The 15,485-nt window shown below is 37.4% G+C and overlaps 1 protein-coding gene across 9 annotated transcripts in view; it reads left to right on the top strand.

Moving 5' to 3' along the window:
* The window catches only part of DENND4A (DENN domain containing 4A), a 133,888-nt gene that overhangs the window by 112,278 nt on the left and 6,125 nt on the right, over positions 1 to 15,485 (top strand). For 5 of the 9 annotated variants that reach the window (XM_049613770.1, XM_049613774.1, XM_049613769.1 and 2 more), the window contains 8 exons: positions 1,003 to 1,178; positions 1,273 to 1,419; positions 4,057 to 4,255; positions 4,506 to 4,760; positions 5,696 to 5,813; positions 5,931 to 5,957; positions 6,421 to 6,583; positions 6,746 to 6,810. In XM_049613770.1, coding sequence (XP_049469727.1) covers positions 1,003 to 1,178; positions 1,273 to 1,419; positions 4,057 to 4,255; positions 4,506 to 4,760; positions 5,696 to 5,813; positions 5,931 to 5,957; positions 6,421 to 6,583; positions 6,746 to 6,810 — 1,150 coding nt within the window. Of the gene's footprint in view, positions 1 to 1,002; positions 1,179 to 1,272; positions 1,420 to 2,894; positions 3,488 to 4,056; positions 4,256 to 4,505; positions 4,761 to 5,695; positions 5,814 to 5,930; positions 5,958 to 6,420; positions 6,584 to 6,745; positions 6,811 to 15,485 lie in introns of those variants that run through there. The other 4 variants (XM_049613771.1, XM_049613772.1, XM_049613775.1 and 1 more) reach the window with 2 other exon arrangements.

Genomic DNA, 15,485 nt, shown 5'->3' with positions numbered 1-15,485 from the left:
ATGAGATCATGAGCAAACGTTGGACGCTTAACCGACTGAGCCACCCAGGTGCCCTGTCCCTAATTTTTGTGTAAAATTTACTTCCAAGTACATTTGTGAGTGTTGTTGCTTTTCTAAGCCAATTGGCATAAATTTGGAAAATAGATTTGCATGTGGCTGGAAAATAAATGATGAGCACTGGTATTACAATTGGCAAAGTTTCTGATGGCTTCAGGAATTTCCATATTAATGTAATCACAGCATTTACATTTATCTATGGCAACACTTTTTTTTTTTTTGAAAGAGAGTGCACATGCTTGCGCAAGCCAGTGGGGAGGGGCAGGGGGGGAAGAGAGAGAGAGAGAGGGAGAGAGAGAAAGAGAATAAGCAGACCCCATGCTCAGTGCGGGCTCTATCTCATGAACCTGAGCCAAAATCAAGTGTCAGACACTTAACTGAGCCACCCAGGTGCCCTTTGTTGCTGTTTTTAATTTCCAGTCTATCATGGCTAGTAGTCTTATAAAATACGGTATGTTGATCACAAACTTAAATATTGAAGCAATGACCAATTCTTTTAAAGTTTCTAAGTCCTCTTCTTAGTTTCTTTACTTACCCCTAACCACTAAGAGTTTGTGGACCCACACTTGTCTGGTGACCACACTGTGAGTAGCACACAGATTCATAATGTGTAAGTACATGTACTGATTTGGAGTATTAGCAAATTAGTGTTTGGGTTCACTTTTTCATTAATACAGCCATGGCAGGCTTAACATTAATTATAATGGTAAAAATGCTTACTTAAGTGCAAGGTTCCCTTGAGGTAAAAATTTTGAAATAGATTTAGCTGAAATAGTGAAAGATGAGTATATTATATAATACACTGAATGTAATCTATTTTTTCTTTTGTTTGTAACTTCTGAATCCTTCTGAGCTTTAGTTTTCCAGTAGATTTATGGATTGAAATAATTTTTAATTCATAATATCTCCAACAGGCTCACTTTATAATGCTGTTTTCTCCCATAGGTCCTTATCTCAAGTTGCTCTCGGTGTAGAACTTGCGATTGTCTTGTCCATGATGAGGAAATCATGGCTGGCTGGACAGCAGATGATTCAAATCTCAATACTACATGCCCGTTTTGTGGCAATCTTTTCTTGCCTTTTCTGAATATTGAAATAAGAGATTTAAGACGACCTGGAAGGTAATGATTTATGCTTTCTCTTTCCTTCATGTTTAAGGATCATATTGCCCAGAATATTTCTTTTCTCAAGAAGTTCCTTTGATTCACATTGCAGGTACTTTCTGAAGTCAAGCCCATCTACAGAAAACATGCATTTTCCATCCTCCTTTTCAAGTCAGACAAGGCAGTCTTGTATCTCAACATCAGCCACTGGTCTTGACACATCTGTTATCTCTGTTCAAGGGAATTTTGATCTCAATAGGTAACTATGATCATGGGGAACTATATTTTAACAACATATATTACACGTTTCTGAAAATGACAGAAAAATCAGCTGAACATGTAAAATTTCTGTGTATAACAGATTCGTAATCAATCTTAAATTTTTACACCTCGTTAAAACATTATTAAACTCTCTAAAAACCTAAATGTTTGGGGTGCCTGGGTGACTCATTTGGTTGAGTGTCTGACTCTGGGTTTCAGCTTGGATCATGATCTCAAGGTTTGTAGGTTCAAGCCCTGAGTTAGGCTCTCTGCTGTCAGTGAGGAGTCTGCTTCAGATCTTCTGTCCCTCTCTCTCTCTGCCTGCCCTCGCTTTCTCTCAAAAATAAAATAAACATTTATTTATTTGGTCACTAGCAGTTTCAAGTTTTATTCTACCAGTTTAACATCAGAGGAATGAGAGCAACTCCTTTTTGGGGGCGGGGATGAGTAGGGGGTGGTAAGAGCTTTCTTGGTATATAATTCACACGTTAAAGTTCCCCCAGTTAACATTCTCCCATTTATATAAACCAAAGGTTTTTTGTATATTATTCACAGAGTTATACAACCATCAACACAGTTGGGAACAAAAAAATAAACATTTAAAAAAGAAAACCTAAATGTTTAAATAGTTATGGTTTATGCTTTATGAATCCCCAGAGTTTAAGCTGTGTAATTCTTTTTATTATTATTTTTTTAGACAGAATGCGAGTGGAGGAGAGGGGACAGAGAGAGAGAAAGAGAGGAAAAGTACAGAGCCCAACATGGGGCTTGATACCCCAACCCTGAGATCATGACCTGAGCCAAAATCAAGAGCCAAATGCTCAACTGACTGAGCCACCCAGGTGCCCCTAAGCTGTATAATTCTTGTATGATAATGTTTACTAGTGTTTTAAAAGTAAAAATTCTAGGGGCGCCTGGGTGGCTCAGTCGGTTGGGCGTCCAACTTCAGCTCAGGTCACGATCTCATTGTCTGTGAGTTCGAGCCCCGCGTCGGGCTCTGGGCTGATGGCTCAGAGCCTGGAGCCTGCTTCCGATTCTGTGTCTCCCTCTCTCTCTGCCCCTCCCCGTTCATGCTCTGTCTCTCTCTGTCTCAAAAATAAATAAACGTTAAAATAAAGTAAAATTAAATTAAATTAAATTTAATTTAAAAAAAGTAAAAATTCTAGGGGTACCCAGCTGGCTCAGTCAGTGGAGCCTATGACTCTTGATCTTGGGGTTGTGTGTTTGAGCCCCATTATTGGGTATAGAAATTACATAAAATTGTTTAACAATTTTAAAAATTACAAAAATGAAAGTAAAAATTCTAGGGACACCTGACTGGCTCAGTCAGTAGAACATGTGACTCTTGATCTCAGGGTGGTGAGTTCAAGCCACCCCATGTTGGGCATAGCACCTTCTTAAAAAAAAGTAAAAATTCTGTAGAACACTTGAAGTTTACAGTGAACATCTTTCTCTTATCCCTTGTCTCTTCAGGAATTAAATGAGTACTAACTTACTTCTACTTTGGAATATTTAATAATCTGAGAAAACATTTGGAGCTGCTAGAGGAACTGTAAAATCAAACTAACACTTATACAGTAAGCCTAATATAAGTGAATTTACACTGAAAACAAATGCAGAAATAGAATCCATTTTGGAGGCGTGCCAGATACTCAATCTATATAGCTGGGCAGGTTGAGTCATATAGGTAACTGCATGTGCAAGAGAAAGTGCCTGCTTAGTACTAGTAGGCTGGCGTGACCTGTTTGATCCTGAGTGCTTAGGCAGCAAACCCACAAATCTGTGTGCGCATCTCCTCTCATGATAGGTTAAGTACAGCCCTTTCTCTGGCAGACTAGCTTGTGACTAGCTTGTGACTCCTGAAGTAAGAGGTGCCCATTTTCTCTGCTTTGTATCCTCTGGGCCTGCTGTGGCTCCTGCTGTGATAGAATTGTCCACTAGGGGCGCCTGGGTGGCTTAGTTAGTTAAGCATCTGACTCTTCAGTTCAGGTCGGGATCTCAGGGTTTGTGAGTTTGAGCCCCACATCAGGTTTAGCGCAGAGCCTGCCTGGGATTCTTTATCTCTTTCCCACTCCCTCTGCCCCTCCCCTTCTCATGCTCTCTCTCAAAATAAGTAAATAAATAAATAAATATTTTTTAAAAAGCTGTCCACTAAATGTTTTTAATAAGTGAATAACTTTTGAGTATTTAAAGTTCTCTGGAAACTTAACATGATCAGACTACTTAAAAGGGGCACCTGGGTGGCTCAGGTGGTTAAGATCTGACTTCAGCTCAGGTCATGATCTCCCAGTTTGTGGGTTCGAACCTGTGATATATATATGATATACATGTATATCATATATATACATGTATATCATATATATATGTATATCATATATAAATATGATATACATATATATCTCTGTTTTATATATATATAAATATATGTATGTGTATATATATATATACATATATACATATATGTGTATATATATATATATATCCATATCCTGTTTACCAGATGCAGCTGAAGTAACATCTTTCCTTTGATAACTTTGCTGCATATCCAGTTCTGATACTAAAGAGCTGGTCTTTCTGGATAAAATAAAGTAAATCTAAAGAATGATGTGCTTTTTTTCTTTTGTCAATGCCGAAGCAAATCTAAACTGCTGGAAAATACATGTGCCCGAAGTATTCAGATCCCTGCTGATAGATCAAAAACAGCTGTGTCAAAATGTCCACTATTTCCAATGGCCAGGAGTGTTAGTACTTATGGCCCCTTGGATAAGGAAGACCCTGGAGGGCAGAAACTCATTTCTACAGGCAGCCTGCCAACTACTTTACAAGGAGCTACAGTATGTATTTTGGTGTCTTTTTAAATTTGGACATTGATGATTTACATATGATTTTGTTCCCTTTGTCCTAAATAGCCTTACAAGCTTCAATTTTGTGATTCTCAAGAAGAGTTTCTAGTCTCATGATACAATTATAGTATATTTCCATTTATATGGAAATTATTGACAGGAATTCTGTTTTGGTTTTTAATTGATTTAGTATCACCAATCTTGTATTTTCCATTTATGTTTTTTTTTATTTATTCAACAGGATTCTTTAGGATTAGAGTGGCATCTCCCAAGTCCAGATCCTATCACTGTTCCCTATCTTAGTCCTTTAGTGGTATGGAAGGAACTCGAAAGCTTATTGGAAAATGAAGGTGATCATGCCATAACAGTGGCAGACTTTGTGGACCATCATCCAATTGTGTTTTGGAACCTGGTGTGGTATTTTAGACGTCTTGACTTACCCAGTAATTTACCTGGATTGATTCTTTCTTCTGAGCACTGTAACAAGTATTCAAAGGTATGAAAATGAAAATTCAATCTAAAAGGCAATGCTATCATCACCATTGGAATATTTGCATATTCCTAATGACCAAAAAAGTATTTTTATGCTAAATATTTTAAATAATTATCGGAATCATTAGATCAATAAAATGTCTTAGTCATATTTACAGATAATGTTTCTTCTCACAGCCTAGCAGTAAGACAAGATCATGTTTTTAGACTCCTTGTAAAATTTACACAAAATGGGCTGTGTTTTCATTATAGCCTCAAGAAGAAACTGTAAATGGCTTTTATGAGAAGAGTCTGTGAGTTGGCCCCACTCATGTCTCCTACCTCCTTCAAAAACGAGCCTTACACGTTTTTAGGAGGATGTCTGTAATTCCTTTTTCAGCCGAGTGCTACCATTCTTTTCAGTCCTTTAGTCTGAGTTTTTGCTTAACATTTAGATAGGTTGTTGTATGTTTACTTGTATTTTTGATATATTGTCCTATAAAAGTGTTTTACTTCTTCATATGTGTCACCACCACTAAATCGCCAAGTTTCTACATTCAGGAACTTTTTCTGCCTACTTGTATTCATGTCTGTGATGGTGCATGTGCTTTGGATTTTCAGTACATGATGAAGGAATGACCCAAGAGGTTATCTCAGTGAGTTATCTAGGGTAGGGTCGTGGACTGATGTATCATGAGGCTCCTGGATTCCTTTTTCTGTGGACCCCTCAATCATAAGCTGGTCAGGATTAGACCTTCATGGCACCCTTTCTTACTGATCTCAGTCCTTAGTTAAATCTGTTACTTTAGAGATCATTAGCTTCTTGGCTGATCTTCCTTCAGTAGAGACAAAATGCATACAAACCAATCATTTTCTGTTCTCTTTTCTCTCTTGCACACATTTGTCCTAAAAAGTATTTGTAAGGATCATTAATGAATATTTGTTGGTTCTTCAACACAGATTCCTCGCCACTGTATGTCTGAAGATAGTAAATATGTTTTAATACAGATGTTATGGGACAATATGAAATTACATCAGGATCCGGGACAGCCCTTGTACATCCTCTGGAATGCCCACAGTAAGTACTGTCACAGAATGCTGACTTTGTTCATATGAGAGTGATCTCTACTTGTTTTACAAGCCTAAACTAATGTATAATAACGTTTATTTTACTATACTACTTTTTGTCTTACAGGTCAAAATCGTACTCTTTTATTTGAGAGTGAGTGTTAAGTTTGATGTTTTTAGTGCTACCTTCCGTGGAGGTCAAGGGTTTTTTTGTTTTTTTGGTTTTGTTTCTTGAGTGGTGCTTTGTATGTGCTGAAGGGGTTATGTTTTGTGGAGTTTGCTTTTAGCACATTGCTTGTCCCAGCTGCTTCTTTTTACACATTTGTTTCCATCCCAAGCTGCTGATTTAGAATTTCCTCCAGGGGCTGTATTAAGGAAAACAGCCCTTTTAGTTTTTGTCTGAGGCCACAGAAAGCTTTAGGCCTATTTTTATCATTATGTGTCTTATTTTGTTTCCCTTTTCTTTTCTTTCTTCATTCTTAGATTTCTGTTCCTTTATCTATTGCCCTTAATTTGTTTTGGGGGCTTTGTAACTTCTTGATTAACTGTCAGTTGCTGCTTAATTATGTTGTCCTTTATACACGTTTTCCTTCATTTGCTCTTTTGTTCTTTTGTAGCCCAAAAGTATCCAATGGTCCATTTATTGCAAAAAGGTGATAATTCATTTAACCAGGAACTGTTGAAAAATATGGTAAAAAGCATTAAAATGAATGATGTCTATGGACCAATGAGTCAGATTTTAGAGACCCTGAATAAATGCCCTCATTTTAAAAGACAGAGGTAAGTCTGTCTTAAATTAATGTATTGTTCCTCCAAGCAGATTCCTGTTACTGGCTTAGTAATTTGTTTGATTATTTCACGCTTAAATTAGCATAAATATTTTGTACAGAATATAGAGACCAATGAGTAATAATATCTTCTCCACTCCTTTTCCCCCCCTAGGAGTTTATATAGAGAAATACTATTTCTCTCGCTTGTGGCACTGGGAAGAGAAAACATTGATATAGGTAATTCAGCATAATATCTAACATGTAATATTTATAGATCATGATACTGTTTTCAAATTATTTTTATATTGATAGTCTTTATTATTTTTATATTAAATTATACTAATAGTATATAATATATATTAATATTAGAAGAATTCTTTCTTTGATTTTTTAAATTTTAATGTAATAAATAGATACTTTGATACTTTGGTCACGTTAGTGATAGTAATGTTAAATGATAAAAGCTAACATTTTTTGAAGGCTTACTATGTGCCTTACACTGTAGGAAGTACTTCCCATGTATTATCCTGATAATTCTCCCCAAAGCCATATGAGATAGGTACTGTTATCGTTTCTGTGTTATTAGTGAGGCATCTGAGGATCCAAGAGGTTAAGTAACTTGAACTTGGGTTTCACAATAAATAACAGAGCCCTATTTGAACCAAGCAATTTTACAAAGTTCTTTTTTTTTTTTTTTAATATTTACTTATTTTTGAGAGAGAGACAGAGTGCAAGTAGGGGAGGGACAGAGAAAGAGAGAGGGAGACACAGAATCTGAAGCAGGCTCCAGGCTCTGAGCTGTTAGCACACATCCCGATTTGGGACTAGAACTAACAAAATGCGAGATCATGACCTGAGCCGAATTCAGACGCTTAACCAACTGAGCCACCCAGGCGCCCCTTGAATCAAGCAGTTCTAAATGCCCATCCATGCTTTTCACGGTTGGGTCATATCAAAAATAACATTAAGCTTGTTTCGGAAGGGATATAAGGTAGCTAAATATATATGTCAGGAGGTCCTAAACTTTTTTAACTGATCCTCTCCTTCTCCCAGTTACTGTGCTTGACTTCCTTTTGGTTTCTAAGTCTCAGGAAAGGGCAGAAATAGCCCCCGACAGACAAAAAGAAGAAAGAGGTAGCTGTCAGGCATCGAGAGACTCAAGAGAGTTTTGGCGTTTTGTCTGGGAAATTCTAATATGAATAAGTTGATGAAAATGGTAATGATACATATAATTCACCTGACTTAAGTGGTATCTAACTTGGGTGCCCTACTTAATTAAACCCACTCCCAGTTAATGAGAGAGTATGCAACAGGCCATACCTTTTAGGTGATTGTATACTATCTTAACAAAATATATCTAGTTATTTAGTGCTAGTCAACACTTCAGTTGACTTTTAGAGTGCCCATGACGTTTGCCACAGATATTTATTAGTCTCATCAGAGTCATATACATACATATATCATTCATACATATATCATACATATGTATATCATATGTATAGTAAGGTTAGGCCCTATTACAGGCTACTCAGCCAGACCTTAGGGATCATGAATAGAGAACAAGAGTACTCCCTGTGGTGCTGGCTTCCCAACAAGTTCACTAAAGGATGGGAAAGAGCAGGAATTAGTGAGTGAAGTAGAGGGCTTAGAGCAGCCATCCCTAACTGGGTCGCTCAAGAGGTTATCACGTGCCATCTCACCAAAGGTGACTCATATCATTGGGAATTGTCTGCTTTGATGCCAGGAGAGAAGTTGTTGAATCCAGAAGCCATGATGTGTATGCGTGAGATGGTGAGCATTTTACAGAATGGAATTATACGTTGAGGTTAAATTTTTTTTTTTGTACTCATTATCTAAAAGGATTAACCTTTATTTAGCACATTCTTTAGAAAAGCCAAATTTATTTAAAGTTTAAAGTCAATTTCCTGATCCCCTAAAATAATGCTGAGAGAGGGAAAGCGTAAAAGGCTTTTCTTTATCTCAGCAATCTGTCATTTACTTTGTTCTAGCTAAGACCAGCATTGCCTGACCCCTGCAGTGATGGTGTTCAAGTTCCTTATCTTTGTATATTACCAGCACCCCTCCCCCAACCAGAGCGAAATTTAAAAATAGACAATTTTAATCGTCCTCTAGATCTGCTTGGAGATTATTATATGGGTTTACTGGTACCTTAAAGGAATTTACCATTTCATGAATTCAAGAGCTCTTTTCCTCTGACTCTCTGTAGGATTACAGACCTGATATCAGCTTCCTTTGCCAGTTGTTTGAGGTTTCTGGAAGCATCTGGGTTCTATGGCCTCTCTTTTATGCCCTCACTGGGGGCAAAGCTCTTCACTGTCTATATATGTTGCGTGTCCCTCAAAAAACTATCACTTTCTGTGTAGACCAGAGTTGATGCCCAAGGAAATTTTAGAACCCAAGGGGAAGGATTGGAGACTAGAGCAATAATGGGAAAGAAAAGCAAGAGTGAAACAAATATAAATGAATAAGTAATTGGTATTAGGATGGACTGATGGATGGAGAATCTGGATGTTGAAGAATTAATTTATTGGAGGCTTCTGCAGAGATGTAGATTGGACTATGGGGAGAAGGTACCAAAAGTGCATTGTGACCAGGAAGGAGTGTGGAGAATGACAAGTTTGAAAATAAGGAAGGCTTCTGAGGAAATGACACTAAGTTGACAATGTAGCCAGAATATCAATGGGGGAGAAAACAAACAAACTTTAAAGTTTGTAGGAAGACCCTGAGGTGAAAGGTCTGGCATTTTTGAGTAATGGAAAGGCCAGGGAAGAGAGGGATCACAGAGAAAGGGTAGAGTGTGGGGTGAAATGAGTTTGGAAAAGCAGGCAGGAACTAGATTGTGTGGTGTCTGTAGGGTCTCCCAACTATCTTGGACTGAATTCTAAGGGCAGTGGGAAACATCTGGGGGATTTTTAAGCAGGAGAGAGACATAATCAAATATATGGTTTACCAGGATCTGTAGTCTATGGAGAACAAATTGTGTGGGGACCCAGTAGATAGTGAAAGGGGCAATTAAGAAGCTAATGAAATAGTACAAGTGAAACTTATACAAGTGTGTTATTTTAAACAAAACCAATGTTTAAAGGACAAAGAGGGGCACCTGGCTGATCTTGGGGGTCATGAGTTCAAGCCCCCACATTGGGTGTAGAGACTACTAAAAAATAATAAATAAACTTTTAAAAAATACAGAGAGACTGGTTTGATTAGAAAGAAAATAAATCTAAAAAAGAAAGAAAGATTTAAAAGCTAGGAATTGGACAATTGGCCTTACACTAAAATGGCTTTTAAAAATTTTAGCTGTATAACAACAACAAAAAATTTAGCTATAAAAAAAAAATGTTTAGCTATAAATCTGAGCCCGGTAGAGATCAGTGTTTGGTATCTTTGCTTGGGGAAAAAAAAGTATGATGCAAAGAAATATAACCAGGGAACGTTGTACTCGAAAGTCACATTAAGTCATTGATTTTCCTAGTTGAAATAAAGGTGGGAAATTTTGGACAAGTTCTAATAATAATAGTAAAACTTAGAAGTAAGGACTATTTGGTGGAAAAGACTAACAGAAGTACAACTGTATTTAACCTGTAATTTTGTTTGTAAACAAATGTATGAATGTGTTGAGCTGCACTTTCCATTAGAAAGAGGAAAAGAATGAATGGATTCAAATTGAATCTAGGGAGCTTTGAGCAGAATGTTGTGAATATTTGCTTTTTAACTATGATGGTTGTGAAACATTGGAAATCATTAAAAATAAGAAATTTGACAAGTGATTCTGATGCTCAACTGGAAATTTAATAAGGTAGGAACTTCTATGTAAATACCTACATAACCTTCTACCTTAAGAAATGGAAAGGGGCGTCTGGGTGGCTCAGTTGATTAAGCGTCCAACTTCGGCTCAGGTCATGATCTCATAGTTTGTGGGTTCAAGTCCTGCGTTGGGCTCTGTGCTGACAGCTCAGAGCCTGGATCCTGCTTCGGATTCTGTGTCTACCTCTCTCTCTGCCCCTTCCATGCTCATGCTCTGTCTCTCTCTGTCTCTTGAAAAATGAGTAAACATTAAAAAAATTAAAAAAAAGAAAAAACCGTTTACTTTGGGGCACCTGGGTAGCTCAGTCAGTTAAACCTCTGACTTCGGCTCAGGTCATGATCTCACGGTTTGTGAGTTCAAGCCCTGCGTCAGGCTCTGTGCTGACAGCTCAGAGCCTGGAGACTGCTTCGGATTCTGTGGCTCCCTCTCTCTCTGCCCCTCCCCTGCTCATGCTCTGTCTCTCTCTGTCTCAAAAATAAATAAAACATTAAACAAAAATTTTTTTAAGAAATAGAAAAAGAAGAGCAAATTAAACCCAAAGCAAGCAGAAGAGAGGAAATAATAAATATTACAGCAGAAATCAATAAAATAGAGAAAAAATAGAAAATATAGGGGAAAACAATTTTTAAAATCAAGAAACTCATCAAAATCAAAGTTGGTTCTTTGAAAAGAGCAATAAAATTGAAATTTGGTTAGACTAAGAGAAAAAGAGAGGACTCAAATTAATGAAATGAGGAATGAAAGAGGAGATATTCCTACCGCCCTTCCAGAAATAAAAAGAATGATAAGGAAGTACAATTAATAACTATATGCCTATCAAAATTGGCAAAGATGAAGTCAAGCTTTCGCTTTTTGCAGATGACATGATTTTATACATGGAAAATCCGATAGACTCCACCAAAAGTCTGCTAGAACTGATACATGAATTCAGCAAAGTTGCAGGATACAAAATCAATGTACAGAAATCAGTTGCATTCTTATACACTAACAATGAAGCAACAGAAAGACAAATAAAGAAACTGATCCCATTCACAATTGCACCAAGAAGCATAAAATACCTAGGAATAAATCTAACCAAAGATGTAAAAGATCTGTATGCTGAAAACTATAGAAAGCTTATGAAGGTAATTGAAGAAGATATAAAGAAATGGAAAGACATTCCCTGCTCATGGATTGGAAGAATAAATATTGTCAAAATGTCAATACTACCCAAAGCTATCTACACATTCAATGCAATCCCAATCAAAATTGCACCAGCATTCTTCTCGAAACTAGAACAAGCCATCCTAAAATTCATATGGAACCACAGAAGGCCCCGAATAGCCAAAGTAATTTTGAAGAAGAAGACCAAAGCAGGAGGCATCACAATCCCAGACTTTAGCCTCTACTACAAAGCTGTCATCATCAAGACAGCATGGTATTGGCATAAAAACAGACACATAGACCAATGGAATAGAATAGAAACCCCAGAACTAGACCCACAAACGTATGGCCAACTCATCTTTGACAAAGCAGGAAAGAACATCCAATGGAAAAAAGACAGTCTCTTTAACAAATGGTGCTGGGAGAACTGGACAGCAACATGCAGAAGGTTGAAACTAGACCACTTTCTCACACCATTCACAAAAATAAACTCAAAATGGATAGAGGACCTGAATGTGAGACAGGAAACCATCAAAACCTTAGAGGAGAAAGCAGGAAAAGACCTCTCTGACCTCAGCCGTAGCAATCTCTTACTCGGCACATCCCCAAAGGCAAGGGAATTAAAAGCAAAAGTGAATTACTGGGACCTTATGAAGATAAAAAGCTTCTGCACAGCAAAGGAAACAACCAACAAAACTAAAAGGCAACTAACGGAATGGGAAAAGATATTTGCAAATGACATATCGGACAAAGGGCTAGTATCCAAAATCTATAAAGAGCTCACCAAACTCCACACCCGAAAAAATTACCCAGTGAAGAAATGGGCAGAAAACATGAATAGACACTTCTCTAAAGAAGGCATCCGGATGGCCAACAGGCACATGAAAAGATGTTCAACGTCACTCCTTATCAGGGAAATACAAATCAAAACCACACTCAGATATCACCTCACGCCAGTCAGAGTGGCCAAAATGAACAAATCAGGAGACTATAGATGCTGGAGAGGATGTGGAGAAACGGGAACCCTCTTGCACTGTTGGTGGGAATGCAAATTGGTGCAGCCGCTCTGGAAAGCAGTGTGGAGGTTCCTCAGAAACTTAAAAATAGACCTACCCTATGACCCAGCAATAGCACTGCTAGGAATTTATCCAAGGGATACAGGAGTACTGATGCATAGGGGCACTTGTAGCCCAATGTTTATAGCAGCACTCTCAACAATAGCCAAATTATGGAAAGAGCCTAAATGTCCATCAACTGATGAATGGATAAAGAAATTGTGGTTTATATACACAATGGAATACTACGTGGCAATGAGAAAAAATGAAATATGGCCTTTTGTAGCAACGTGGATGGAACTGGAGAGTGTGATGCTAAGTGAAATAAGCCATACAGAGAAAGACAGATACCATATGTTTTCACTCTTATGTGGATCCTGAGAAACTTAACAGAAACCCATGGGGGAGGGGAAGGAAAAAAAAAAAAAAGAGGTTAGAGTGGGAGAGAGCCAAAGCATAAGAGACTGTTAAAAACTGAGAACAAACTGAGGGTTGATGGGGGGTGGGAGGGAGGGTAGGATGGGTGATGGGTATTGAGGAGGGCACCTTTTGGGATGAGCACTGGGTGTTGTATGGAAACCAATTTGACAGTAAATTTCATATATTATATAAATAAATAAATAAATAAATAAATAAATAAATAAATAAATAAAATAACTATATGCCTACAAATTCAGTAACCCAGATAGGCAAATTCCTACAAAGACGTAAACTGCAAAACTGACTCTAGAATAGAAACCCTTACTAGAGCTGTAATAAGTAAATAGATTGAGTTAATAATCAAAAAGCTTCCCAGAAAGAAAAACCCAGGACCAGATGGTGAATTCTATCAAATGTTTAAAGAAGGATTAACACCAATTGTGATGGACTGCATATTGATGCCCTGCCCCTACTCCTATGTTAAAGCCTTAACGTGATGGTATTTGGAAGTAGGGCCCTAGGGAAGTAATAACATCATCTGGTTGGAGCCCCCACAATGGGGTAATATCCTTAAGAAGAGAGCTATCCCTCTCAGTCATGGAAGGATACAGGGAGAAGACAGCTGTTCGCAAACCAGGAAGAGCGCTCTAACAAGACGCCAGATCTGCTGTTGCCTTGATCTTAGACTTCCCAGCCTCCAGAACTGTGAGAAATAAATGTTCATCATTTAAGCCACCTAGTCTATGGTATCCTGTTATAGCAGCCTGAACTAAGACATCAATCCTTCACATACTCTTACAAAAGTAGAAGAAAAAGGAGCACTTCCTAACTCATTCTGTGAAGCTAATATTATAAGACAAAGACATCACAAGAAAAGAAAACTACAGAGCAATATCCCTTATTAATATAGGTGCAAAAATCCTCAACAAAATACTGGCAAATGAAATCCAGCAACATTTAGAAAGGATTTTGTTCCATGACCAACTGGGATTTATCCCAGGAATGCAATGTTGGTTCAATACACAAAACTCAATCAATGTGATATACCATATTATTGGAATAAAAGACACAAATTCTCTGGGGCACTTGGCTGGCTCAGTTGGTAGAACATGCAGCTCTTGATTTGGGGGTTGTGAGTTCAAGCCCCATGTTGGTTATAGAGATAAATAAAATTATTTAAAAAAAAAGACACATGTCTCAGTAGATGCAGAAAAAGCATTTGGCAAAATCAGCAAACTAGGAATAGAAGGGAATGTCCTCAACTTGATAAAGGGCATTTATGAAAAACCCCAAATTAACACCATACTCAATGGTGAAAAACGGAAAGATTTTCCCTTAAGATCAGGAACAAGACAACATTGTATTAGAAGTTCTAGCCAAAGCAGCCAGGAAAGAAAAAGAAGTAAAAGGCATCCAAATTGGAAAGGAAGAAGTTAAGCTATCTCTATTCATAGATGACATGATCATATATATAGAAAATCCTAGATATTCCACACCAAAAGCAAAACAAAACAAAACCACCTAGATTGTTTGAGTTAATAAATGCTTTCAGCAAGGTTGCAGGATAAAAGATAAGATACAAAACTCAGTCATATTTCTGTAACTAGCAATGCATCATCCAAAAATTGAGAGCAATTCCATGTACAGTAGCATCAAAAAGAATAAAATAATTAGGAATTTGTTCAACCAAGGAGGTGAAAGACTTGTACAATGAAAACTGCAAAACGTTGTTGAAAGAAATTAGACATAAATAAATGAAAATACATCCCATTTTCATATACTTAGAAGACTAAAATTTTTAAGATATCAGTACTATCCAAAGCAACCTATAGATTAACGTGCAATCCCTATCAAAATCGTAATGATTTTTTTTTTCAAAAATAGAAAAACATATCCTCGAATTTATATGGAATCTCAGAGGGACCTCAAGTAACCAAAATCTTAGAATAGACCTGGATGACTCACACTTATTGATTTCAAAACTTACTACAAAGCTACTGTAATCTAAATGGTGTGGTACTGGCATAAAGACAGACATGTAGACCAATGGAATTGAATAGAGAGCCCAGAAATAAGCCCTCATATATATGGTCAAATGATTTTTGACAATGGGGCCAAGAACACCATTGGGGAAAGGACAGTCATTTCAACAAATGATGCTGGCAAAACTGGATATCCATATGCAAAAGAATGAAGTTGGAACCCCTTGTAAAACAAATTAACTCAAAGGGAATGCAAGCTGGTACAGCCACTCTGGAAAACAGTATGGAGGTTCCTCAAAAAAATAAAAATAGAACTACCCTACAACCCAGCAATTGCACTACTAGGCATTTATCCACGGGATACAGGTGTGCTGTTTTGAAGGGACACATGCACCCCCATGTTTATAGCAGCACTATGGACAATAGCCAAAGTATGGAAAGAGCCCAAATGTCCATCAATGGATGAATGGATAAAGAAGATGTGGT

This window comes from Panthera uncia (genome assembly GCF_023721935.1).
Source record: "Panthera uncia isolate 11264 chromosome B3 unlocalized genomic scaffold, Puncia_PCG_1.0 HiC_scaffold_1, whole genome shotgun sequence".
Classification (NCBI taxonomy): Eukaryota; Metazoa; Chordata; class Mammalia; order Carnivora; family Felidae; genus Panthera; species Panthera uncia.
The sequence above is the reverse complement of the archived record's forward strand: the minus strand, read 5'-3'. Positions and strand labels throughout refer to the sequence as shown.